The sequence below is a fragment of the Canis lupus genome, chromosome 2, assembly GCF_011100685.1.
Source record: "Canis lupus familiaris isolate Mischka breed German Shepherd chromosome 2, alternate assembly UU_Cfam_GSD_1.0, whole genome shotgun sequence".
Lineage (NCBI taxonomy): Eukaryota > Metazoa > Chordata > Mammalia > Carnivora > Canidae > Canis > Canis lupus.
Genome location: NC_049223.1, coordinates 71,820,833 through 71,847,460, shown reverse-complemented (window position 1 = coordinate 71,847,460; position 26,628 = coordinate 71,820,833). Strand labels below are relative to the sequence as shown.

The 26,628-nt window shown below is 50.5% G+C and overlaps 1 protein-coding gene across 1 annotated transcript; it reads left to right on the top strand.

Moving 5' to 3' along the window:
* Positions 1-3,233: 3,233 nt before the first annotated feature.
* On the top strand, positions 3,234-26,320 carry SMPDL3B (sphingomyelin phosphodiesterase acid like 3B). Its single transcript, XM_038529590.1, has 8 exons — positions 3,234-3,552; positions 13,847-14,060; positions 17,698-17,795; positions 21,340-21,483; positions 22,475-22,647; positions 22,981-23,161; positions 23,244-23,377; positions 25,955-26,320. The coding sequence occupies exons 1-8, from the start codon at positions 3,492-3,494 to the stop codon at positions 26,318-26,320; spliced, it is 1,371 nt and encodes a 456-aa protein (XP_038385518.1). The 5' UTR covers positions 3,234-3,491.
* Positions 26,321-26,628: the final 308 nt, after the last annotated feature.

Here is a 26,628-nt window from a genome sequence, read left to right as displayed (position 1 = left end):
CCTGAGCTGAAATCAAGAGTCAGATGCTCAACTGACTGAGTCACTCAGGCGCCCCAGTGGTTTCCTTTTTGAAAGCCCCTTGATTGAGCTTGTGCAGTTACAGGGAGCCCGAGGCTTCTCCTGCGACTCTGGACCCTGGGCTTTGCCAGGCCAAGAGCCTTGTTGATTCATTTGTGTCATGTCTGTCTCTTCTGCTGAATGTAAGCTCTAGGGGAACAGAGGCTTTGTTTTGTTCACTGTGTCCCCAGGCCCAGAAGCAAATAGACATCCAATATTTATTGAACCCAAGTAAATATCCAAGTACCCCCTGTCTGAAGATCTGCTCACTCCTGGAAACAGCCTAGACACGTTTGGAACCCAGCAAGCTGTGTCTGCTGTCCTGGCTGGGCCAGTCTCCCCTCTCTGAGAGATGCTTCTCCTCCCCACTCTATTATTATCCTTTTTAGGAGGGCAGAGGATAAAAGCCCCAGAGGTGGCTGTCTTCAAAAAGTTATGGCCTTCCACTTGAACACATCCTCCCCCAAGGGAAGGGACCTTTGCTACCTGCTTAGAGCAGGGTTTATTTATTTATTTTTTTATGATTTTATTTATTTATTCATGGGAGAGAGAGAGAGAGAGAGAGAGGCAGAGAGGCAGGCAGAGGGAGAAGCAGGCTCCCCACAAAGGCAGATGCTCAACCGCTGAGCCACCCAGGTGTCCCTAGAGCAGGGTTTAAAAAAAAAAAAAAAAAACAGCGAGAATACAATTTAATACCTCAACCAATGCCTCAGCCACAGTCTGCTTCATTCTTCCCTACCTCTACTTACCTAGTCCCTAGTGTAGACTCTCACTGCTTTTCACCAGAACTTCTCTGCTTCAGCCTCCTTACTGGTCTCCCCAGAAACCCACCTTCCATGAAGCCAGTGCAGTCTATCTAACATGTTAATTGGGCTGTCTCTCCCCTAGTTAAGACTCTTCCATGGCTCCCCACAATTCTCACTTGGCAACTGAGCACGGCCTGGCTCTTACCCGCTTCCCTGGCTCAGAACTCCAAACTCTCAAATCACTCACCACTGCTCCCTGGAATGTTTCAACATCTCTGCCTTAGCAGGTGTTACCCCTCCTGCCTGGGATGCCATCCTCTCTCTTTTCCCCTTCTCCTGGCTACCTGCTGCTTATACATCAAGATCAACCATACAGTTTATATGCCTTGTGATGCAGTGTAACAGGAGCGACACAAGACCACCTGAGGAGTCTTCTTGCCAACAAAGCAAACCCGAATGCCATCAAACCTCTAGGTCTAACTACCGTTAATAGGAAGTATGCAGGATAGAGGAACACGTGAAATTACACTACCAAGAAGCCATCAGCCAAATCCTCCAGAATGTGGGAAATTTAATAGGACAAACAACCAGGTTCCTTTGAAAAGAACAAGGCCAAAGAGAAGGAGGGAGAGGGAGGTACAGATTAAGAGAAACTTAATAGACATATCAAGCAATTGGAATGTGTGGACCTGAGGTAGGGAAGCCAAAGGGACCCCATTTTATTTCAAAATGTTACTTATTTATTTATTTGAGAGAGAGAGAGGGAGAGAGAGAGAGAGAGAGCACAAGGGAGACGGGCAGAGGGAAAAGGAGAAGCAGACTCCTCACTGAGCAGGGAGCCCGATGCAGGACTTAATCCCAGATTCTGGGATCATGACCTGAGCCAAAGGCAGGCGCTTAACCAACTGAGCCATTCAGGTGTCCCAGGACTCCATTTTAGAAAGGCTCTGGGGCTCATTCACTCATGTTCCATATTTTGCCTCTGAATACACCAAAAAAGCTATGTTCCCACTTCAAAGGGAAAACAAGAAAGTTAACCATTCTCTGAATTTTGTCTTAGACCCCAGACACCTAGTAATACCTAAGAAGAGTCAGATATCAAACATGTTCCGGGACATTAGCTTCAAACAAACCTTAGCTGACACTGGCATCAATACCCCCTACCTTCAGTGATTTATGGAATAACATCTATTGTTCACCTGACACTTGCCTGTGACTGACCCTACCCTGGATTCCTGGAGAAACACATACCCTAGACCCTTTTCTAATAAAGAACCCCTACCCCCAAGCAACAAGACTCATTCTTCATTCCTTTCTGAGGCTTCTAGACACTCTGTCTGCTATTCTCTACCTGTCACTTCACTATTCAATAAACCAGGTTTTCACTTTCTCTGGCTTGTATTTGATTTCGATCTATCCTGCATTAAGCCAAGGACTCTCTTGGCTGGCCTGGTCAGGACCCTCCTCTGCATTTTCAGATTTAGTCTGCCTGCATCAGACCTGGTTTGGATCCTGATATGAGTGAATCAGCTATAAAAAAAATAATGAGACAATCAAGACTTTAAACGTTGACCAAGTATCCACCTGGTGATAATAAAGAATTACTATTTTATTGCTCTGTTAGGAAAAAAAGAGTCCCTATCTTCTACAATATGGGCAAAATGATATGATCTCTGAAATTTACTTTAGAATAATTCAGGGGGCAGTCCCAGTGGCGGAGCGGTTTAGTGCCTCCTTCAGCCCAGGGCGTGATCCTGGAGGCCCGGGATCGAGTTCCACCTTAGGCTCCCTGCATGGAGGCTGCTTCTCCCTCTGCCTGTGTCTCTGCCTCTCTCTCTCTGTCTCTGTGTCCCTCATGAATAAATAAATAAAATCTGAAAAAAAAAAAAAGAATGATTCTGTACAGTTGGGTGGGGGTACAAACGAAGTAGATTGGCCATAAGTTCCTAATCACTGGAATTGGAAGATGGGTGCCGAGGGCTCATGATCTATTCTCTCTATTTCTGTTTATGTTTGGCAATTTCAATAATGAAAGAAGAGATTAGGCCCATCACCTCCCTTTCCTCAAGAGTTAGATTCCTCCTCTGGGCTTGTCAAGCCACCTAACACGCAAAGCTGCAGTCCATTGGTTTCCTTCTCCCTCTTGAAGGCAGGGGCTGCCGTGGGTCCCCTCCATTTTCTGGGGATGTGGCTCCTGGCATAAATGTGTGACCTAGTCTTGGTTGGCATGTGGTAGGGCATCTGGAGCTCCAGCTAGCAGTAAGTTCCTTTGATGGCAAAGGCCAGAATCTCATCCAGGTCTGTCTGTTGGGCCGGGGTGGGGCAATGTAAAAGCTTGGAAAGTAGATGATTTTGCCACTCAGTGATTGGGGCTGGGCCAGTTTCCTGGGGAATCTGGTTGCTGTCTGGACAGACGTGCTCTGAGGAACAGGCAGGACAAGTGCTGCTTTCTACCTCAGAGTTCAAAGGCCTGGCTGGTGCATCTTCTTGGGCAAGCCCAGCTCACACCCTGCCAGGCAAAGGAGGAAAAGCCAGAGGAGGCAGTGCCTCGGATGACTGGGCACACAGGGAAATAGGACGGAAACTTCTGCTTGGGCCCATGGCCACAAGCACCCAGAGAGGAAACCTGTAGTGTCATCCACAGTTCCTGGAGAATCCAGAGGCTCCCTTAGAAAGTGAGCCCCAAGGATGAGGCTGCTCAAGCTGCTAATTTTCCTGGCCCACTGGGGAGTCGCCAGAGCTGAACCAGGTAGGTGCTGCAAGTGCCTTCGTTTTGTACTATGAACTTGGGATCCGTGGCTCCTGGAAGCTGCCCAAAGAATGCTGAAAGTGCTGCTTAAAAATAGCAAGGCAGGAAGCAGGGAGGTCAGGAAGAGAGTTAGTGAGTGGTGGGGGTATTCTTTGAGCCTAAAGATTTTTTAAAATGTATTTATTCATGAAAGACAGAGAGAGAGAGAGAGAGAGAGAGAGAGAGAGAGAGAGAGGCAGAGACACAGGCAGAGGGAGAAGCAGGCTTCCTGCCAGGAGCCCAATGTGGGACTTGATCCCAGATCCCGGAATCATGCCCTGAGCTGAAGGCAGATACTCAACTGCTGAGCTACCCAGGTGTCTCTAAAGATTTTTTAAAAATATTTTATTTATTTATTCATGAGAGACACACACAGAGAGACAGAGACATAGGCAGAGGGAAAAGCAGGCTTCCCACAGGAAGCCTGATGCGGGACTCAATCCTGGGATCCCGGGATAACGACCTGAGCCATAGACAGATGCTCAACCACTGAGCCACCCAGGTGTCTGGAGCCTGAAGATTTTAAGTGGAGGCCGGAACTGACCAGGCGAGGGATACTGACTTTGCTAAGAGTTCATGCGTAAGAGCCAGCCCTCTGGTAGAGGTAGTTGGTGGCAGGCAGGTTTGTGGAATCATTCAACAAACATTGGTTACGGGCCTTCTGCATATCACACAGCATTCTAGGAGCCAGGAATGCAGCAGGAAAGAAAAGAATCAAAGCCCCAGTCCTAGTGAGGCATTCCTTCAACTAGGGAGAAGCAGACCAAAAGACACATGAACAAGTAAATGGATGATATTCCAGGAGTAATAAGTGTTCGGGAGAATTATAAAGCAGAATAAAGGGGTGGGAGTGGGGCTGGGGGTACTTACGGTGTGGCCAGGGAGTGCCATTTGAGTAGAGACCCGAGTCAGTGAGGGAGGGAGCTGTATGGACATCCAGGAGATCATTCCAGCAAGAGAGCTCAGAAAGCACACAGGCCCTGCGCCTGACACTCTGGGGGTGCACGTGAGGATGAGCCCGGGGCCAGAGTGGCTGGAGCAGGGTAGGCAAGGTGGGTGGCAGAGATGAAGTCGGGGACCACGGGAGTGGGGCTCGGGGCTGGCACCAGCTCACATATAAACATGTAGATAGCGTGAGGACTCAGGGTGGGATGGAACATCATTGGAGGGTTTTAGGCAGAGCTATGGGGTGATCTGACTCCTGTAAGCTTAAACGGCGCCCGGGGCTATGCACTGAGAAGAGACCATAGTGGGACAGAGGCAGGGTGACCAGATTATCTCATTGTGCCTGAGATTTGCCTCCTTTTAGCACCTGGAGTTCGGTGACCTGGGCACTCCCTCAGCCCTGGGCGCACTGGGGAGGGGGGGGGGTTGGTCACCTCAGTAAAGGAGAAACAGCCAGACCCATGGTTGTTGTCATCCTCCAGCGAGCCAGACCTCCCGGCTCTTGTCATCCTCCAGCGAGAGGAGATGGAGGCTCGCCAGGATGGTAGGAGCAGGGCTGGCTGGAGATGGTCTGATTCTGGACAGGACTTGCTGGCAGATGGTGGGGGTGACAGGAGGACTCCAGGGTGACTCCAGGGTTCTGTCTCAGTAGCTGGGAGGACAGAACTGTCATTGGTGAGGCGCAGGAGGAGAGGATGGCAGTTTGATCAGGGATGTGTCCAGTTGGAGATGCCTGTTAGATTTCCCTGTGGTGGAAGACGAGTCAGTGGGCAGGCTGGACCTGTGATTCTCCTTAGGATCCTAGGTTGTCCTTTCCTGGAGTTCTGGGATGGGACCTTACAGGTGACCCAACACCCTTTCTGTAGCGGCAGAAAGAAGGATGAAAGAGGGAAGGGAAAGGCTCAGGGCTCTGCTCGTTGTCTGTTCTGTGGGGCTCAGTTCTCTCAGGCTGGAGCCTGAAGGGCTGGTGGCCTCTAGGGACTGCCTTGGTCAGTGCACACCCTTGGACACTGCCCAGGAGTAGCTGGGAGCCCTGGCCAAGTGCTCTGCATGCATGGCTGGGCATCTCAGAGGCCAGCGAGGTGGAACGCCAGGGCCTGGGGCCAGGAGACCAGAGCAAATTGCCAGAGAGGGACTAGGCTCCAAATGCTGTGACCCAAATGCGGAAATATCATGGGGACAAGCCCTGCGATTGTGCCATTCCCTGTGAGGGCAACTTGCCTGGGAGAAGGCTGAGTGGCAGTCCTCCTTCCATCCAGGAGGCAGACCCTAGCCACTCCCTGGGGACCTGGGGGCCCTGCCAGCCTGACTGGAGAACAGAAATGGTTGGAAGCATCTCCCACTCTCTCCGTCCTTCACTTTCAATATGCTTGCTTGGAAATCCAAACACCAGTGGGCGGGCAGCCTCAGAGGCCACCCCAGAGTCCTAGTGGTTAGAAAGGATCCCCCTCCCCACAAATGCACTGAGACGTTCATTGTAGTGTTGTTTACTGTAGTGAAAAATCCTGACAGCAATAATGGAATAGCTGAATGGATTGTGGTAAAACCACCCGGTGGAAAAGTTTCAAGGCGATTCAGCAAAACCAAAAACAATAGTGACAATTATTAAGTACTTGTTTTGTGCCAGGCACTGCTGAAGTTCTCACGTAATACCCTCTCGACAGCCTTGTCAAGCAGGGATTATCGAAGTCGCTGAGGAAGTTAACTAACTACCCCAAGGTTACACATGTAGTGTCTGAGTCAGGACATGAGCCCAGGCTGTACAACCTCACCTTGTTTATAAAATGATGCTGTCAAAATAAACCAAGAAACACTGGAGGTCAGTGTGAAGAAGAGCTAACATTTTTTTTTGGGGGGGGGCGGTTTGAGATTTATGATGGCCCAAGCTGGTGCCAGTTGCTTGACGTCTACTGTTCATTCAAAACCCACTTGAAAAATGAAAGAAGAAAAACCTCCTTTGGTTTTTATAGTCCCTATAAAGCAGGTATTATACTCATTATACCCATTTTGCAGATGAGGAAAATGAGAGTCAGAGGATGCACAACACTTGCCCAAGTCCCCAGAGTCAGGAAGTGGCAGGACCAAGTCTGTTCTCAGCTGCCTTACACACTATGCCCCATGAAGGGTCCTCCTGGGATGGTGGGTTTTATAGGGACTATTTTTTCCTCTTTTCTCCAGACTTTCTGGAATGTATCTATCTATACTTTAAGAACAAAATTACATTTTTAAAAAGATTTATTTATTTGTATATTTATTTATTTATGATAGAGAGAGAGAGAGAGGCAGAGACACAGGAGGAGGGAGAAGCAGGCTCCATGCCGGTAGCCTGATGTGGGACTCGATCCCAGGACCCCAGGATCGCACCCTGGGCCAAAGGCAGGTGCTAAACCGCTGAGCCACCCAGGGATCCCCAGAACAAAATTACATTTTAGAGGAATCCCTTACAGCACCTGTAAGTTTTCTCCGAATCTGACACTTTCCTGAAGTGCAGGAGAAGGTGGAGACACCCCGTCAGAGAGCAAGCATACCTGCTCTGCCTCGAACTGTGGGGTTTCTACTTCCACCTTCCTTAGCCAAGAGCTTGGGTGGGGCACCAGCTTGTTGGCTCCGACTCCTCCCACGTATCCCCTTCGCAGCACTGTGTTTATCCTTCAGCTTCTAATTGCAGAGAAAGGGACAATCCCTTTCGGTGTGGGTCAGCATGGGAGGCAAACATTTCCCTCAAGAATAAAGCCTATGGGGCTGTCATGTGAAGAGAGAGCAATCTATGGACGTAACACTAGGGGTCAGTCAATGTTGGATTTAACAAGGGAAGCTTCTGTGTTTCAGAGGGCCTCAGTTTATAGGGGAGGAGGGTTATTGCCCAGGGTCAAAAGCAAAAGACTAAAATAGAGACCAGGATCGCCTTGTGATGTGGCTTATACACGGTAAGAGAGAAAAGTCATGGAATCACAGAGCATTAGAACCAGCAGGACCTTCAAATAACTTTGTGCAAGACTTTCATCCTATGCTCGAGGGAACAGAGGCTCCAGAAAAGAAGAAAAATTGAGGCCTGAGGGACAGAGTGGCCCAGAATATGCACCCACGCTGGCTTGTCCACCACGTGGCCAGGGGCTCTATCTGAGATCACTCCTCTCATCCACGCCTTTATTACTGTCATCATTACGCCCATTTTACAGATGAGGAAACTGGGACTCAGCTGGGGAAATCTCTTATTCAAGTTGCCATTGCCAATGTGGAAGAGTCAAGGTTCAAAACCAGATTTCCCTTATTCCAAGTTCCATGCATGCCCTTTCCAAAACAACCTGCTGCCATAAGCCAGAAAACCTGGGTCCTACCTTTCAATACCTATGTGATCTTGAGCCTCTATGTCACTATCTGTAAAATAGGATAATGATAAAGTAGAGATTAAATATGATAGTTAAGTGAGATCATACACACATATTGTAATGTGCTGTAAAAGTTTAAAGGATCTTTTTTTTCCCTTAAATATCCAAGGTCACACTGCTTGCTAGCGACAGAGTAAAGTGCATTGTGATCATTTCTGCTCTGACACGATGCAAATCACAGGTCTGCCACTAGCTAGCTCACTTTCTTCATCTATAAAATGGTACAATAATAGAATATATTTCATAATTTTGTCATGAGTAGAGTGCATGGGTAGAGTGCTTGGCACAACATCTGGCATTCAGTTAGGCGCTAAATGAAAGGCAGGTGTCCTTCTGCCTTCCTTTTCTTGCCTCCAACTGTAGGTAGACTCATCTTTTGGTCAGTTTAAGACCTTCTTAGGCTCTAGGAATTATTTTTGCAAGTCTCCCTCCCCCTATCAGGCATCATAGTTAAAGAATCTCACATTATATGATTTTACTTTATTTTAAATTTTAAAAGATTTTATTTATTCATGAGAGACACACAGAGAGAAGCAGAGACACAGGCAGAGGGAGAAGCAGGCTCCCTGCAGGGAGCCAGATGCGGGACTCGATCCCAGGACCCCTGGGTCATGACCTGAGCCAAAGGCAGATGCTCAACCACTGAGCTGCTCAGGTGCTCTACATTATATAATTTTAATAAACTTTAAAATACATTATTGTTGTTGGGTTTTTTAAAAAAGATTTTATTTATTCATTCATGAGAGACATACAGAGAGAGAGGCAGAGACACAGGCAGAGAGAGAAACAGGCTCCATGCAGGGAGCCCGACTCGGCACTCCATCCCAGGACCCCGGGATCACGCCCTGAGCCAAAGGCAGACACTCAGCCACTGAGCCACCCAGGTGTCCCTACATTACTGTTTTTAAAATGAATTATTGATTTTTGATGGTATTGTTTTTTTCCCTGAACTTGGGAGCCAATGCATTTTTTTTTCAGCTCTCAAACATTCCCCTGTCCCTTACAAGGCTACAAGGCCCTAGCCCCTATATTTGTTGTCCCCTGTGGACAAGGAGGCCTGGTGACCCTTTGGTGATGGAGAAGGAAGACCAGGAGACTGTTTTGCCTGCCCAGGGATGGGAAGCAGAACTGAGCTCTCAAAATTTATTTTATTAAAGATTTTGTTTATTTAGTTTAGGAGGGGGGAAAAAGTGAGCAGGGGGAGGAGCAGAGGGAGAGGGACAAGCATATTCCACTCTGAGCGTAGAGCCCAACATGGGTTTGATCTCAGGTTCGAGCCTGAGATTATGACTTGAGCTGAAACCAAGAGCCGGATGCCCAACTGACTGAGCCATCCGGGTGCCTCCCTGAACTCTCAAATTTTAAACTAGAGGGAGGACTGTGGCCACCAGCCCTTTGCTCAAGGAGGGCCATCCAGGAGGAGACAGGATCTGTCTTCACATTGTTCTGCTTCAAATTCTGGCCCTGGATCTGCACTTTATCTGCAGAGGACAGTAGCTAAGGGGACTCTGGGGTGACAGGGGGAAGGTTGCAGCCACTCCCCCCTCATCCCATCTCCCTCCCAAGGTGAAAGGGGGACTTGCAGGACACCCCCCCCCCCCCCCCCCCCCCGCAATCAAATTCAGAGTACCTGCTGTTTCGCAGTGCTGAGTGCCTCGGCAGTATCTCAATTAACCCTCACATGGACCCTGAGAGGTAGGAGGCACTGTAGTCCCCCTTTTACAGATGAGGAAACTGAAGCACAGAACTGCTCATGCTCACATAGCTAGTGGGCAATGGAGCTGGAATTCCGTGCTCTCAACCACTCGCTGTAATTGGTACCAAATTTATTCATAGTCTCCATGGTTAATGAACAATAATGACAGCTAAGACTGATACAGCTTTTCCTAAAACTGAAGGAACTCATGAATACTTTCTTACTGTAAAAGATTCAGGCAGTATGGATATATAAAGACTCTTCATTTTAGTGGGACCCTCAGGTGAGGCATCTGCCCAGTGAAGTCTGAGGAACTCTGGTCTAAGAGTAAAGTGTTGAAGTGCCTGATTCCCCACACCTTCCCAGTCTCTCCTGGCCCCAGGGGTCACTGCCAGGGACAGCAGGTGTATCGGGATTCTTCTCCACCAGCCCTTTCTCTTTATTATTTTATTTGCTGCTTGCAGACAAGCGGGCCAGATGTCAAGCACCTATAGGCTCAGCAAGGCTAACCAGCTTGTCAGAATCCTCAGCCAACACACCGAGGAGCCTGCATTGGAAACCAGATAACTCACCTCCCTTAGGGTCCTTCTATTCACCTTCTCCATGATGTTTTTGAGCTTAATTCCTCATAGTCTGTGACTACTTCCATAGAAGCCTGTGGCTCCCACTGTTTTATGGGCAACATGTGTGTCTTATGAAAGCCATCTTCTGGAGGCTGAGTCAACATTTTGTCTCAGCTTTGGAGTCAGAGAGGGCTGGGCTTGAACCTCAGTTTCCTCATCTGTGAAATGGGCATAAGAACCCTACCTCACAGAATGGCTGCAAGGATGAAATGAGATGAGCGTGTGAAGGGCACCTAGCTCACATTCTCTGAGTGTGTATTAGTCCCCTCATCCTCCCCACAGTCTCGCTCATTCATTGAATACATGTTTGGGCGTCTTCCACACCCCAGGCATTGTTCTAGGTGCCGAGGACACAGAGATGAACAAGACAGGCCACACACTCTCATGGCACTGACACTGTAGACAAGGAAGATGGATGATAAACAAGTCAGCGAGATAATTTCATTACGTGAGAGCGCTCTGGAGAAAATAAAAGTGAAGGAGGTGATAGCTAGTGACCAGATGGGTGGTGAGGGGTGGGACTGGAGAAGAAGTTGTCAAGGAAGGCTTCTCTGAGGTGGTGACCTTTTGAGTTGAGGCCTGAGTGGGGAGGAGAAAGCAGCCGTGGGATCACTGACCTGGGGAAGATTGGGTTAGGCAGCAGAGGAACCAGGCAAAAGGCTGTGCGAGGTGAATGAGTGGGCTGAGTTGCTCCGTGTGAGGTCTGGGTGATCTACCTCCATAATGAAGCCACCAGAGCCCAAGGAGGTGGAGACCTCTGCTCTCCGTGCTATTCCGTCCACTATCGTAGCTTCTCCTGGAAGCTCTGGGAGGCCTCTGGGGCACGTACACACACACACGTGCACACACACGTCACTCCTGGGGAGGCTGGAAGGAGTTTCAGTTCTGTGCTCCGACTAGACTGGAGCTTGTGGGAAGAGGGAACCTGCCAGCTGATGACCTGTGAGCCTGTCAGCAGACAAGGACTTTCTGAAGTGAAGCAACATTCACTGAGTTTTTTGAGGGCTGACATCAAAGGGGCAGAACCGCTCACTGTTTACGATTAGTTGAGAAAGGAGTCTGCTTGAGGCCCAGGAATGGTCTCTGCATGGCCTTCGGAGGAAGTCAGGGCACCACACTCTGGAGAGAAGGGCGAAGGGCCTCTTGCTGCATCTGACCTGGCCAGCGGGTCTCAGGCTTGGAAGCAGGTGCGCCCCCTTTCAGTTTCTGTGCAGGGGCTCAGGAAAACCCACCAACTCTGCCCATTTACTAGTTGAAATGGGGCAGTTAGTTTCTTTGGCTTGGGGTTTTGTCTCCGTAGGAGTAATTTCGCATATATTAATCACAATTTGTATGACAAATTTTCATTCCCCCAATTATAAACAAAGACTCTCAGTTTGGGTAAAAAATAAACAAGCAGGCATAGGCTGTCTACAAAAAGACACATAAAAAAAAAAAAAAAAAAAAAGGCACCGGTTTGGGGCCCCTGGCTGGCTCAATCGGTAGACATCCAACTCTTGATCTCAGGGTCATGAGTTCAAGCCCCATATTGGGCATGGAGCCTACTTCAAAAATAATAATAATAACAAAAGAAAGACACTGGTTTTACCCCCTTAGCAATCACATCTTCCTGGGAGAACACTGAGAACCACACGCCGTCCACCGTTTACCGTGTCATCTCAGAAGGTTGACATCTTAGACTTAGTTCCCTTATCTGCAAAATTGGGATAATGATCAATGTAGTTGACCCTTGAACGACACAACCTTGTACTGCGTAGGTTCACTAATACACAGATTTTTTGATAAACCCAGTACTATAATGTATTTTCTCTTGGGATTTTTCTTAGTAACATTTTTTCTTTAACTTACTTCATTGTACAAATACGGCATATAATATATATACAAAATATGTGTTAGTCGGCTAACACTGTTAGTAAAGGCTTCTGGTCAACAGTAGGCTATTAATTACTGTTACATTTTGGGGAAGTCATAAGTTATGCACAGATTTTTGACTATGGGGATTGGTGCCTCTAACCTGCACTGTCCCAGGGTCAACTGTACCTTCAGGGCTGTGGTGACTGTGTAATGAATGACCTTGGGAGGGATCATGATTTACTTAATCAGTCATTTGCACCTTAATGTAAATAAGCTTCTGATCCTTTCCTGGGACCAGGTTTAGATAAGGAGAAGTGAGAAGTCTTGGAGAGAGGATCAGGGGCTGGACTTTGCCTTCCCAATTCTCCTAGAGCCACGCTGAGTGTCCTGTGGCTTGGGTGGTGCCCCGGCTTTCCAACCTTGAAGGCAACCCTGGGAAGCTAGGACTCCCAGGCCCAGGCAGGGATTTGCTGGGCTGGGGGCAGGGCTGGGGGTATGACTGTCAACACTGAGTGATACAGGAAATGGAGGAGGAAGTGACAGCAATGATGGATGGGGAGGAAGTCCCAGGCCTCACCCTAGTCTTAGCCAAAAACACAGAATTTAGGGCAGCGCCTAAACCTGTTCAATAAGCATTGTTGTAACTACTTATCTAAGGCCCTGTGTTGGGTTCAGATGACAAATCCACCCCATGGGAACTGTTTCTTTGTTTGGATTCCTTTCTCTCCATCACACCAAGAGATTTTTTTTTTTAAGATTTTATTTATTTATTGATGAGAGACACAGAGAAAGAGGCAGAGACATAAGCAGAGGGAGAAGCAGGCTTCCTGAAGGGAGGGGAGCCCGATGCAAGACTTGATCCCAGAACCCCGGGATTATTACCTGAGCCGAAGGCAGACGCTCAACCACTGAACCACCCAGTGGTGGTTTTTTTTTTTTTTTTTTTTTTTTTAAGATTTTATTTTTAAGTAATGTCTATATCCAACATGGGGCTTGAACTTACAACCCTGAGATCAAGAGTCGCATGTTCCTCAGACTGAGCCAGGCAAGCACTCCTCATGCTGAAAGATTTTGGACATTTTAGCCACCCTCGGTTGGAAGCAAGGCCAAGTTTCAGTGGACCACTCCCAGCTGCACTCAGAATTGCTAGCCACTACACACACAAGAAGTTCAGCCCAATCTGAAGTTGTGTTCCTCCTTTTCTTGTCCAGCACTCTTGAATTCCATCTCCACACACGTTCCCCAGGCCTTTGCTGGTATTAATTCACAAGACCTTACTATGCAATTGGTGCTATAAACCTTCTCCCAGGTCAGATTTTTGTATATATTTCCCTGTAGCCTGAGAAGATCTGGCTCCAGTTCTGGACTCAGAGAGGTGCAGCGAGTCACCCAAGGTCACACAGCTTGTAGGTGGCTCCAGAGCTCGAGTGCTAACCGAGTGCTTAACCATGACACTCCTCAAACTTTGCTTTCAAATAAGCACTCTGCTTAGAAGCCCCAAAGGATTCTTTTGAGAGTCATGAAGTCCAATTCCTGTGCTGCTGGGTCCCCTGAGGTGGGGAAATGGAAAGGTCAAAGGTCACAGGGCAAGGTCAGACATGTGGCTCTTTCTCTCTGAACCCTGGCTTCTGAGGAGACTTCGTTTCACATTTGCAGCTCTTCTCCCAGCTCAGGACCCCTCCTGGGCTTCCTCCCCGTCTAGGCTCAGGGAGGTACCAGCATCCAAGAGGGTCTCCTTTCCCCTGCAGGGAAGTTCTGGCACATATCTGACCTGCACCTTGACCCTGACTACAAGGTATCCGAAGACCCCCTCCAGGTGTGCCCATCGGCTGGCTCGCAACCGGTGCCCAACGCAGGCCCCTGGGGTGACTACCTCTGTGACTCCCCCTGGGTCCTCATCAACTCCTCCATCTACGCCATGAAAGAGATTGAGCCGGAGCCAGACTTCATCCTCTGGACTGGGTGAGAGCAGTCACAAGGGCTATAGTTCACTGGGCCGCTGCTGTGTGCCACCTGCTGGCCTGGCCCCCTCCCCACCCTGTCCCCCTTACTCCCGATTCAGAGAGGATGCACGTGAGGCTCCAGGGGCACGACCTGCCCAAGGGACAGTGGGCCTGGCTGGCCCCACAGCCTGTGCCCTTGACTCTGTGTCTCCTAGCCTTAGCAGAATGCACCTCTCTGAGGCTGGGGATGCAGTCATGGCACATCTGGTATCTGGAGAGCTTCTGGCTTTTATTTTATTTTTTTTTAAAGATTTATTTATTTATTTGAGAGGGGGAGAGATAGCGCAAGTAGAGGGAGGGGCAGAGGGAGAGGGAGAGAGAAAACCCCCAGCAGACTCCCAGCCAGGGTGGAGTCCCACACTGAGGCTTGATCCCCTGACACTAAGGTCATGACCTGAGCTGAAGTCAAGAATCAGAGACTTAACAGATTGTGCCGGGATCCCTGGGTGGCGCAGGGGTTTGGCGCCTGCCTTTGGCCCAGGGCGCGATCCTGGAGACCCGGGATCGAATCCCACATCGGGCTCCCGGTGCATGGAGCCTGCTTCTCCCTCTGCCTGTGTCTCTGCCTCTCTCTCTGTGACTATCATAAATAAATAAATAAACATTTAAAAAAAAAAAAAAAAATAACAGATTGTGCCACCCAGGTGCCCCGGGAACTCCTAGATTTTAAGTCAGGGGGATGAATACTGGGGTCATTCCCACCAGGGTTTAGGGACTCTAAGCCCTAGAGATCCACATGAAGAGAGGGAAGAAGGGAGGGGGGCTGAAAGTGGTCCTGGCTTTGGGACCAAGTGCCCTGGCTGCCCTGGCCCTGGGGGTTCTCACCGGTCAGAGCACTGCTCTGCTGAGGATAGCTTGTGGGGTGATTTCTACTTAGCCAGACTCCATTTCTGCTCCTCATCCAAGGATGCTGCTGTGAGTCCTCCAGCTTCCCTCAGAACTGGCTGTCCTTGTCACTCATGGTCCCGGCTCCTTTTTCCCTCCCTTGGCAGGTGGCCTGTCTGGTGCTCAGCCCTGGGTAGACACTGGGGAGCTGAGATGAAAGAAACCTGGAGCTCCCGGTCTTGTGGGCGTTACAGACAAACGCATGGACCATCATATCCCTGCCAGGAAAGAGGGGAGCACTGGGGGTGTGGGAGCTTTTCCAGGGCACCTGACTCCATCCGGCCGGTTGGGGGAGGACTTCTCACAGGAAGTGGCAACCAGGGAGCTAGGGGGGAAGGTTGGCAGGTGCTCTGACTTCCTGCTCCTTTGTCCAGCCTCCATGGACACTTGCACAGGACAGGATCAAACCCATCCTGCCCCCAGCTGTCCACCGGTGTGGTGTAGGAATGACTGGGAATGACCCCCAGATGGACCCTGTGGTCGGCAGCGGGAGGCTGCAAGGCTGGACACTTCAGAAATGTGACAGTGTCTCAGGAGGGGCCTGGGCGGCTCAGGAACCAGCGTAAGAAGAGAGTGAGCTCTCAGGCTGTGACCCTGAACTCTCCCTCCTAAAGGGATCTTGCTCCAGCAGCCTCTGGATTTTCCAAGGAGGGACCCTGGGAGGAACACGTAACACTCTGAAAGTCATGATTCCTCTGGGAAAGGCGACTGCTTTGGGATATTCACATCCTTCCACAGAAACATCATGTTGGGCAGCCCCGGTGGCACAGCTGTTTAGCGCTGCCTGCAGCCCGGGGTGTGATCCTGGATACCTGGGATCAAGTCCTGCGTCGGGGTCCCTGCATAAATTAAAATCTTAAAAAAAAAGAAAGGGAAAGAAAGAAGAAAGAAAGAAAGAAAGAAAGAAAGAAAGAAAGAAAGAAAGAAAGAAAGAAAGAAAGAAACATCATGTTTCCGAGAAATCTCTGACACCTAGAGGAGGTGTATCATGTTGAATGAGATGACCTCTGGGACATTTTATAATTCAATTTCTAAAAAGTTTAACTTCTCTGGGCGAGTTGCAATCTCTTAGGGGTAGGCTGTAGAAACTGGAAGTGTTTTCTAAAAGAAAGAATTAGATCCTCCAAACTAGAAAACAAAGGGGAGGAATCCCTGGGTGGCGCAGCGGTTTAGCGCCTGCCTTTGGCCCAGGGCGCGATCCTGGAGACCCGGGATCGAATCCCATATCGGGCTCCCGGTGCATGGAGCCTGCTTCTCCCTCTGCCTGTGTTTCTGTGCCCCTCTCTCTCTGACTATCATAAGTAAAAATTAAAAAAAAAAAAAAAAAAGGGGAGGGGGTGGTGAATTTTGTTGTTTTTGGACCTGCTGGCCTGTCCCTAGGGAGGCCAGAGTGAATAGGTGCCTCTTGCGGCCCTAGGGAGGGTGTCAGAGACAGAGCAGGGTGTAATGAGGGTAAGCACAGCCTCGAGCCAGCCTCCACCACTTTCTAGTTCCACAACTTACCCAGAATTCTCCACCTCTCTGTGCCTTGTTTCTTCATCTGTCAAATAAGACTAACAATAGAACCCACGCTGGGGGGCTATCATGGATAACTAATTAGGAGATGTAGGTACAACACATCCCTGCACAAAGCAAGCCAGGGTGAGCTGCTAGTAACAGTATCAGTACTACTATGCTAATTAACTTCTGTGGGGGCTATCGAGGCAGCAGCTGCTTCATCCCATTGGGTCCAGCAAGGTCTTCAGACTTTAGATTGTTGGGGCTCCTACCCATCCCACACTGCACCTTTCCCCTTACTCCTCCCTTGCTCCCTGCCCTTGCTGTGCAATTTTTTAAAGCCCAATGTGGGACTTGAACTCATGACCCTAAGATCAAGACCTGAGCTGAGATCAAGAGTCAGATGCTTAAGTGACTGAGAAATCCACGCACCCGTTGTTGTGCATTTCTGAGTTGGAGGCAGGTATTTAGGGCCAAACAGGGGATTAAATGGTCCTGGGGCAGGTCCTGGATCTGTCCATAGAGTAGGATGAACTCTAAGCTCTGAAGCCAGTTCCAAACTCCTTAGGACCCTTGAGGTACAGAGCAGGACTCAGAGATGGCTCTTCCACCCCAAGGTCCCTGGGGGTTTGCCAATGGGACTGGAACCCCCAAGCTTCCCTCTTTACATAATAATATTAACTGCAACCTAGCAGCTACTATTCTTTTATTTTACTTTATTTTTATTTATTTTTTAAAGAGAAAGGAGAAGAGTTTTATTTGAGCTCAAGATAGGATAGCTGCCTGGGAAATATGCTCTTTGCAAGGAAGAAAGTGGTTCCACGAGTCTACATTTTATATGTATAATATCCTCCCCTTGCCCTTTTTAAAAATCTCACAAATACTCTAGGAGTAGGTACCATTATCACCCCTATTTTGCAGATCACGAGGCTCAGAGAGATTAAGCAGTCAGCCTCCTCCTTCTCCAGAGTTTTCAGCGCTCCCAGATCTTGTAGGTTAATATTATTATGTAATAGTGACCCACAGCAGGTCAACGGCAGAGCCCAGGTTTGAACTCTGCCCTGCGTGACCCCTGCCTCCCGGCCAGCCCTTGCCTCACAGGGGGTGTCTGAGGGGCAGTTCCACAGCCCATCTCTCATGGCTGAGCTGCCCCTTTCCTGTCTCGTGCCCCTTCTGAGCTGCCCACACCAAACTGGCTCGGTGGTGTTTTGCAGGGATGACACCCCTCATGTGCCCAACGAGAGGCTGGGAGAAGCAGCCGTGCTGGGAATTGTGGGGCGCCTGACCAGGCTCATCAGAGAGGTCTTTCCAGGTAAGACCCTGCCCTCGTGCTCCCCCTTCACCCTCCCCCCACAACCCCAGCATTTCCAGAAGGTGGAGTAGCAACAGCGGTAAGATGTGGGGAAAGAACCTTCAACCACTGACCATGCTGGCTGCTGGCCAGGCTCCTCACAGCGATCGATGGCTCCTCCGCTTCAGACAACCCTGCGAGGAACACGAGCCATCCCCGGCCTGTGTTTACACGCAGATTCCTATTAAGGGGAGCACCTGACCTTCACAGTCCTCTGCCCCAGCCTGTTTTACACGGGCTCACAGCCCTTCCCAGAGCACCTGCAGCTGCATGGAGGCGCGGTGGCCTGCTGGGTCTCACAGGGACTCAGGCACATAGCCCTGTGTCCTGCTCTGGCCCCGGAGCTCCCACTCACCGCCCTCAAACCACCCCGGCTCCTGGGGCCTCTGGGAGATGCTCCTTTCCAGCCAAGGTGCTGTTCTTGGCGTTCCCAAGGTCTCCAGGGCCCAGGAAAGCAGGCAAAGCCTGTGGGTGATGAGGGAGGCAGTCCCATGGGACTTGACAAGGAGAGCGGGATCTGCACACCCCATCAAAAGGCCCCCCAAAATGTTTTTAAGCAGACTGTGCCAAACACAGGGTGCTGGGGACTGACTCAGGCTCTCAGGCTGCCAGTTGGGGGCTGGTCAGAGCAGCCCGCTAGCCCCCAGCCCTACCTCCTCCGAGTTGGGGCACCACTACATCCTCTAAAGGTCTTACTCCCGGACCCCCAGGACCCAGATATAGATTAATCATAATAAGTCATCGCTGCAGCAGTAACTACATGTGTCTATGTACTGAGTGCTAAGTGGCAGGCACTGCTCTCAAAATATTATATGCTGTGGCTCCTTCATTGTCGTGATGCTCCTGGAGAGAAGTGCTATCAGGATTTCAATTTTACTGGTGAGAAATGTGAGCCCTGGGAGTCAAGTAAACTGGTCAAAGTCACGTGCCAAGGGCAGCGACACAAATCCTGGTTTGAGCACCACTCTTATCCATCACTCCCGCTGCTGCTGTAGGAGGGGCCCTGCTCTGCTGTCACCATCCCACATCTGTCCTCGAGGCAACCTTCTCTCTGCCACCTCCTTCCCTGGACTTGAATCGTTTCGTGCAGAGTTGTCTGGATGTGTAGCTAAGGCACCTGGGGCTCAAAGCTAGTCAGTTTGTAGGGAGGGATTCAAACTCAGATCCAACTCTGAGCACTCCTTCCTCTGCTCCACATGGGCTTCCGGAATAGAAGGGAAATAGTGGACAAGAAAATGCTTTACATGCTCATTACTATGAGTTCACATGCAGATGTCAATTAGAAGATCCTGTAGTTTATTACACATGTGCACATTTTTATTGAATTTCCTAATATCCAACATGCCATCAACCACAACATGCCTCATTATTTTAGGTATTGCTCAGAAAAACATGCTTGTTAAGGTATGACGGCGCTCTCTCATGGCCTCAGGGGTAAGTCACAGCCCACCTGCAGGGACGTTAAAATAAGAACATAGGAGAAGCACTGAAATGAGGTATTATCTTATTTGAGAGTTATAGCAACACAGGCCATGCAGAACATTCTCCATTTTATAAATAAGCTGAATCACAGAGAAGTCAAAGCAAATTGTTAGAGAGGAGGAAGGGACTGGAAGTTGATATCTAGGGTCCACATCATGTGTCATGTGATCTTCCTGCCATGTGCCTACTACCTGCATTTCCCATCAGAGTCACCGTGAGCGCTGGCCCATCTGCTCCAGCACGGCTGAGTGGTGTGCACAGGTGCACTAGGCAAACCGAGCCTGCTCCCGACTCAGGCTTGTCAGTTCCAGGGGAGCCATGCCCCAGAGATTCCATTTTCTGTCTGTGCAGAAGGAGGAAAATAATGGTACCCATCCCGTACGTTGTTGTGAGGATTCAGTAAAGCAATCCACTCACTCATTTAGCCAACAAGTATTTACCGAGGGTCTACTGTGAGGGAGCTATCAAAGGAACTTGGCTGTGAGCTAGATGCCAGGTTGTGCTTCTGCATGTAGGGTGGCTTCTCACCATGCCCAGCACAAAGCAGCAGCAAAGAAGGGGAGAGCTTCTTTCTCTTCTCATCTGTCCTTGGAATTCCAGGGGTTTGTGTTTTTTCTAAATGGATTCTTTTTTTTTTTTTTTCAAGATTTATTTATATTTTAGCATGGGGGGGGGGAGAAATAATCTCAAGCAGACTCCTTGCTGAGCATGACCCCAAGATCATGACCTGAGCTGAATCCAGTCTGAATCTTAACTGACTGAGCAGCCCAGGTGTCCCTCTAAATGAATTCTTTTTTTTTTTTTAATTTATTTATTTATTCATGAGAGACATACAGCGAGAGAGAGGCAGAGACACAGACAGAGGGAGAAGCAGGCTCCATTGCAGGGAGCCTGACATGGGACTCCAGGATCAGGCCCTGGGCCGAAGGTGGCGCTACACCGCTGAGCCACCCGGGCTGCTCTAAATGGATTCTTAAGGGCTACCGGCTAGTGGCATGTATGTAAAAGGGGTGAGGTTTTTCCGGGCCGTTATGGAGATGGCTTCTGGGTTTGCAACGATTCCTGATGGGAATGTTACAACCTCCTCCTTCTCCAGAGTTTTCAGCGCTCCCAGATCTTGTAGGCTCCGTGGGGCAAAAAGTTTGTGAAAACTTCTCAAGTGGGAATTAGAGGCTCCAGCCTCCCTCATTGGTTCAAGGTCACTCCCTGGGGAATGCCAAGCTCATGAAAGGGCACAACCCTGCCCTGAGCTCAGAGGACTTTTTGGTTAATTGTCCAATATTTATTGAGCAACTACTACTTGCCAGACATAGACGTAAAATAAAAGCAGGAATGAGGTTCCTGGCAAGGAGGAAGTGACTCTGATGGGTTCCCCTCCCTGAGGGGTCATCCACAAGCCACTTCCTCCTCTGACTCCTGTTCCCCCTTCCCCCCAATCTCCATTGCACACTTCCACAGAAAGTGGCTCTTCCCTTTTTGTGACAGCCCTCACACCTCTATTAACTCAATACCTGTCAACCCTATAGCCCAGCAAGGTCCCTGGGACTAGGAATGGGTGCCTGGTTCCCGGGGCTATGCATCAGTACCCATGAGGTGTTCAATAAACACCTGTTGAATCACGAATGTGTGAAACTCCTAGGGCTCCCAGAGTGAACCAGACCCCTTCCTTACCAGGAAATGGACCTGGAATTGATAAGAACAAGCAGCTCACAATACCCAGGGGCTCACAAGGGATATGACGATCATTTAGGTCTTCTAGCTTTCTTCTCATCCTCTGATGTTTCCTTCCAAGCGGGAAACTTTCTTCTGGGAATGGGGTTAGGAGCTGGAATCAGAGAACTCACTGTTCTTCCTACCCAGATCTGAGCAATGTTGAGCCAGATTGTACTGAATGTTGTTCTCTGCCTGTCTCTGTATTTGTGCTATGGCCCTTGGTTCTTGATGGCCAGTGGCAGGGCAAAAAGTACTAATTCCCCCAAGCGCTTTCACATAAATATATTTATATGTCTCTTTTTCCTCCCAGATACCAAAGTCTACGCTGCTTTGGGAAATCATGACTTTCACCCTAAAAATCAGTTCCCACCAGGAAACAACAACATCTACAATCAGGTAGCAGAACTGTGGACACCCTGGCTCAGTAAGGAATCCATCGCTCTCTTCAAACAAGGTACTAGCACCATTTGCAACTAGAAGCATCTACTTGTCTGCCAGGGTCTGGTCGAATTCTCTTCACAACGACCCCAGGAAATAGGTACTGATTTTATCCCCAGTTTACAGAAAAGGAGACAGAGGCTCGAAGATGTCGAGTCCCTTGGCCAAGGTCAGCCAGCTTAGAGGTGGCCTACTTGAGAGCAGAATCCAGGGCTGGCTCCACTGCCCATGCTCTCCACGGCACTGGGGATCATAAGTGAATGTTTATTGAGCATTTGCTGGTGCCAGGCACTACTCTCAGCATATTCCAAAACTCCTTACGGAAACATGAAAGGGGCAGCGGTCACCTCCAGTTCAGTCATGGTTTCCCACCCTTGGCCCGAGGGACATCTTGGGCCAGATAATTCATTGTGGGGGCCATCCTATGCATTGTAGGATGCTTAGGGGATTCATGGATGCTAGATATGAGTAACCACTGGATACGAGTAACACCTTCCATTGCCAATACAAAAATGTCTCCAGACACTGCCGAATATTCCCTGGGGGACAAAAATCTGTGGCTGAGAACCACTGATCCAGAGACACAGCCAGCCCAAGGTGACCCTGGCCTACTCTCTTCCCTGTCCTCAGTCCCCACTGGTCAAACCCGCCCAGAGGCCTGCTGATTTACTCCACAGAGAGTTGAGTGAACAGGGTTGATGGTGGATCTGCAGGGGCAAATGCATCTTATTGTCATGCACATTATAGAAAGGAAGAAACCAAAGCCCAGAGAGGTGAAGTAAAGATTTTCCCAAGATGCACAGCTAATAAGTGCTAGAGTCAGGACTTGAGCCTAGGCAGCGGGCCTCCAGAGCCCCTGGTCTTGCTCACATGCCCCTCCCATGGGGACGATGGGAAGGGGGATGCAAGGGCGGGAGGAGGTGGGAGTGATGGGGAGGGACACAGAAGCGTTCTCATCAGAGGCAGGGGGCCGGCCCTTCAGATGCTCTCTGGCTGTGACACCTTAGGCGCCTTCTATTCCGAGAAGTTGCCAGGACTGAGTGGCGCTGGGCGAGTCGTGGTCCTCAACACCAATCTGTACTACAGCAACAACGAGCAGACAGCTGGCATGGTGGACCCCGGCCAGCAGTTCCAGTGGCTGGAAGAGGTGCTGACCAACGCATCCCGAGCTAAGGAGATGGTAAGGCTCCTGCCTCCACCTGCTACCTCTCTGGGGTGGACTCTGAACACGTCTCCCACCCCTGTTCGACCTCAGCCACTCGCACGAGGTGCCTAGCTCATGGAGGGTCCTTCATCAGCCTGGCCCGGGAGGGCGCTCCTTCTGTCCTTGCCACAGCCTGTGTAAAAGAGCAGGGTACTCCAGGTGGCAGGCTCAGCACGGGCAAAAGTACAGAGGTGGGAACCACATGGGGGAAAGCCATGGCTGGGTACTCAGTGCTGGAATCTGCCTCAGGAGGGGGCTGGGGGTAGCTTTGAGCATCCCTGAGCCCCCTGGACCACCCCATCCTTGCAGGTGTACATTGTCGGCCACGTGCCCCCGGGATTCTTTGAGAAGACGCGGAACAAAGCGTGGTTCCGGGAGAGCTTCAATGCGGAATACCTGAAGGTGGTCGGGAAGCACCATCGAGTCATCGCAGGGCAGTTCTTCGGGCACCACCACACCGATAGCTTCCGGATGTTCTATGATGATGCAGGTACTCGATGAGGAGGACAGCTGCCAGCCCACCCCCTCCCACTCTTGCCAGGCTCTCAGGCCTGCTATCTCTCTCCTGAAAGGTGCCCCCATCAGTGTCATGTTCCTTACACCTGGAGTCACCCCCTGGAAAACCACCTTACCTGGCGTGGTCAACGGGGCCAACAATCCAGGCATCCGGGTATTTGAATACGACCGAGCCACACTGAGCCTGCAGGTGAGGGGCCCTGGGTCTGCTGGGGCCAGAGCGGGAGGATGGGGAGGGACCGAATGTATTACTGTCTTGCCTAACTCCTTCCAGCTGATCCACTCTCCTCTAGAATTCGGGTTTAGAACCCTTGAGCCACTCCAAATTCTGCAACCAAGTCAGGTCAATTCTTGGTCCCCAGATCTCCCTTCACCCCAGATCACAGCCTCCTACGTGGCCTTCCTACCTCTAGCCCTGCCCTGTCATAGCTCATCTACTCCATACTACAGAAGGCACTAATCTTTTTAAAGCACTTGTCTCTCTCCTGATCAAAAACTTTCAGTGGCTCCCCAGTGCCCACAGATAAACTGGATCCCTTTGGCCTGGTATTCAAGACCTCCCACAGTATGACCTCATGCCCATTGCCTACCTCATGCCTGCACCGACTAGGCCTCAGCCAAAGCAGGCTCCTAACTCATCAAGCAATCCCTCATCTCCTGGGAACTGCTTGTGATTGTTGAAATGGCAAAGAAATAGCATTCCGTAACTTTTTCAACAAAATGTACTATAAGCATCTACCATGAGCCAGGTTGGGCTCAGGAGATAGATAAGTGAACAGCTTTCCTGCAGCTGACAGTCTTACGGGAGGCACACAATAAATAATAAAGGAAAGTTAAGCATGGCATGGAAAGAAGCACTAAGGACAAAGCAGAGTGAGGAGGCAAGCGGGCTTGTTGTCGGGTGTGTGGCACATGCACGTGCATGCTGTGAGGTCGGTGGGACTGGAGTGCCACCAATCGGGTGACATTTGAATTCTGAGTAAATTGAGGGTGGGAACCAGGTGAGGATCTGGGGAAGGTGGAGGAAAGAGCAAGTCAGAGGCCCTGGGTGGGAACATGCATGGTGTGCCAGGGAAGAGCAAGGTCTGTGGCTGCAGAGGAAGGCCCCAAAGGGAGAGTGGAGGGACGAGATCCTGTCAGTCATGATTAGGACTCTGGATCTGGAGGGTTTGGGGCAAATATTCTGGCTTAGAATTTTACAAAATCACCCTGTCTGCTATGCAGAGAACAGGCTGTAGGGGGCAAGGGCAGAAACGGGGGTGACAATGAGTTAGGGGGTGACCCCACAATAACCACTGAGAGAAGACGGTGGTGTGGGCCAGGGTGTGGCAGTGGGGCAGTGAGATGCCTCAGATTGTGCATGTAGGCTGAAGGCCGCGAAGACAGGATTTGCTGGTGGCTGGATGAGGGTGTGAGAGAAAGAGAGGAGTCAAGGCTTTGGCCTCGGTGCCTGGAAGGGTGAAGCCACCCTTTACTGAAATGGGATCACTGTGGGGGGGGGGGCAGGTTTCAGAAGGAGGATCAGAAGTCTGGTTTGGGACCTGTTTACTTTGGAAGGTCTAAATGGTGTCTTAGTGAAAATGTCTGAGCTGAGGAGGCAGCTGGGTATTCCAGCTGGATGCCCAGGAAGAGGCGGGTGTAGAGGTTTAATCCAGTTGTTGAGGGAGGACATTTAAAACTAGGGACTGGGGCAGCCCCAGTGGCTCAGCGGTTTGGTGCCGCCCTCAGCCCAGGGTGTGATCCTGGAGACCTGGGATCGAGTCCTGCACGGGGCTCCCTACAGCAGGAGCCTGCTTCTCCCTCTGCCTGTGTCTCTGCCTCTCTGTGTCTGTCTTATTTATTTAACAAATAAATAAAATCTTAAAAAATAAATAAATAAAACTAGGGACTGGATGAGGTAAGCCAGGTCAGGTCCTTGATTCTAGAGTCAGTGTGCATGGAGAGGTCTGACGTCTTTCAAGAGTGTGGCCTGTTGTCCACATGGGCACTCAGAGGGCCTCAGCACAGGAATCACAGGCTGGCTCCCCACACCCCCCACCCCCAACATGCCCTACATCCTTCTCAGGGAGGGAGTCAGAGACTTTGAATCCTGGCTCCAGCACTCATGACATTTTTGACATCTTCCCGCCTCCACACATCTGTAAAACGGGAGTAACAGTACCTCACAGGGTTTGGAGAGGACCCACTAAAATAATGTAACGTGCCTACGGGGAAGCTGCCATCCATACATGGCAGCTCTTCCTACCCCACTTCTAGTGACCTGAGGCAGGTCCACAAAAGTTAAGTGGAAAGCAGGGAACAGATCAACCTTTCCAGATTCTAGTTCTGAAGATACATGTGATCCCAAACCCTCCTCAACCACAATTCCACAACCTCTTTCAGCCGGGCACCCCATCCCGCTTCTTCAAGTGGCTTTTTATCTGTAAATATTTACTGAGCTTCTCTGGGTACCTGGGACAGAACATGCGGAGGCCGCCGCGGGGTTAGCAACCTGGATTCCAGACCCCGCCCCTGCCACTAAACACCTGTAGGGCCCTGGACAAATGAATTAACCACTTAGGCCTCAGTTTGCCCATCTGTGAAATGGGGGTCATAAGGTCAGTCACCTCATCGGCACAGCGGGCCTACCCGGTAAGTAGGAAATGCTAACCAAAGGCCGGCATTGTGGGAGCTGTAAAGAATCTGGGGGCAAATGCGAGGTGCGGGATTGTGGGGGTGAAAGCTGCCAGCTGCTCACGGCCTGCCCTCCCCCGCGCCCTCCCTCCAGGACATGGTGACCTACTTTGTGAACCTGAGCCAGGCGAACGCGCAGGGGACCCCGCTCTGGGAGCTCGAGTACCGGCTGACCCAGGCCTACGGGGTGCCCGACGCGGGCGCCCGCTCCATGCACGCGGCGCTGGGCCGCATCGCCAGCGACCCCCGCGCGCTGCAGCGCTACTACGTCTACAACTCGGTCAGCTACGACCCCTCGGCCTGCGAGCAGGCCTGCCGCGCCGAGCACGTGTGCGCGCTGCGCGAGGTGGCCTTCGACGCGTACGCCGCCTGCCTGCGCGCCCCCGGCGCCGCGCCCGCGCCCCGGCTCGCGCTCCTGCTTGCGGCGCCGCTGGGCCTGCGCGCGCTGCTCCCGCGGTGACCCGGGGCCGCCCGGAGCAGCCGCCGCTCGGGGACCAGGCCCGGAGACCCCCCCTCCCCACCTCGGCACGGGGTTTAAAAGTTTCATTGGGAAAACAATGCTCACCGAGCATCTTATGCTGTGCGTCTTTCCTCTTAGTATATAAGTAATGTGTGTTGTTTTTTTTTTTAAGATTTCATTTATTTATTCATGAGACACACACACACACACACACACACACACACACACACACACACACACACACACAGAGGCAGAGCCACAGGCAGAGGGAGAAGCAGGCTCCGTGCAGGGAGCCCGAGCCGGGACTC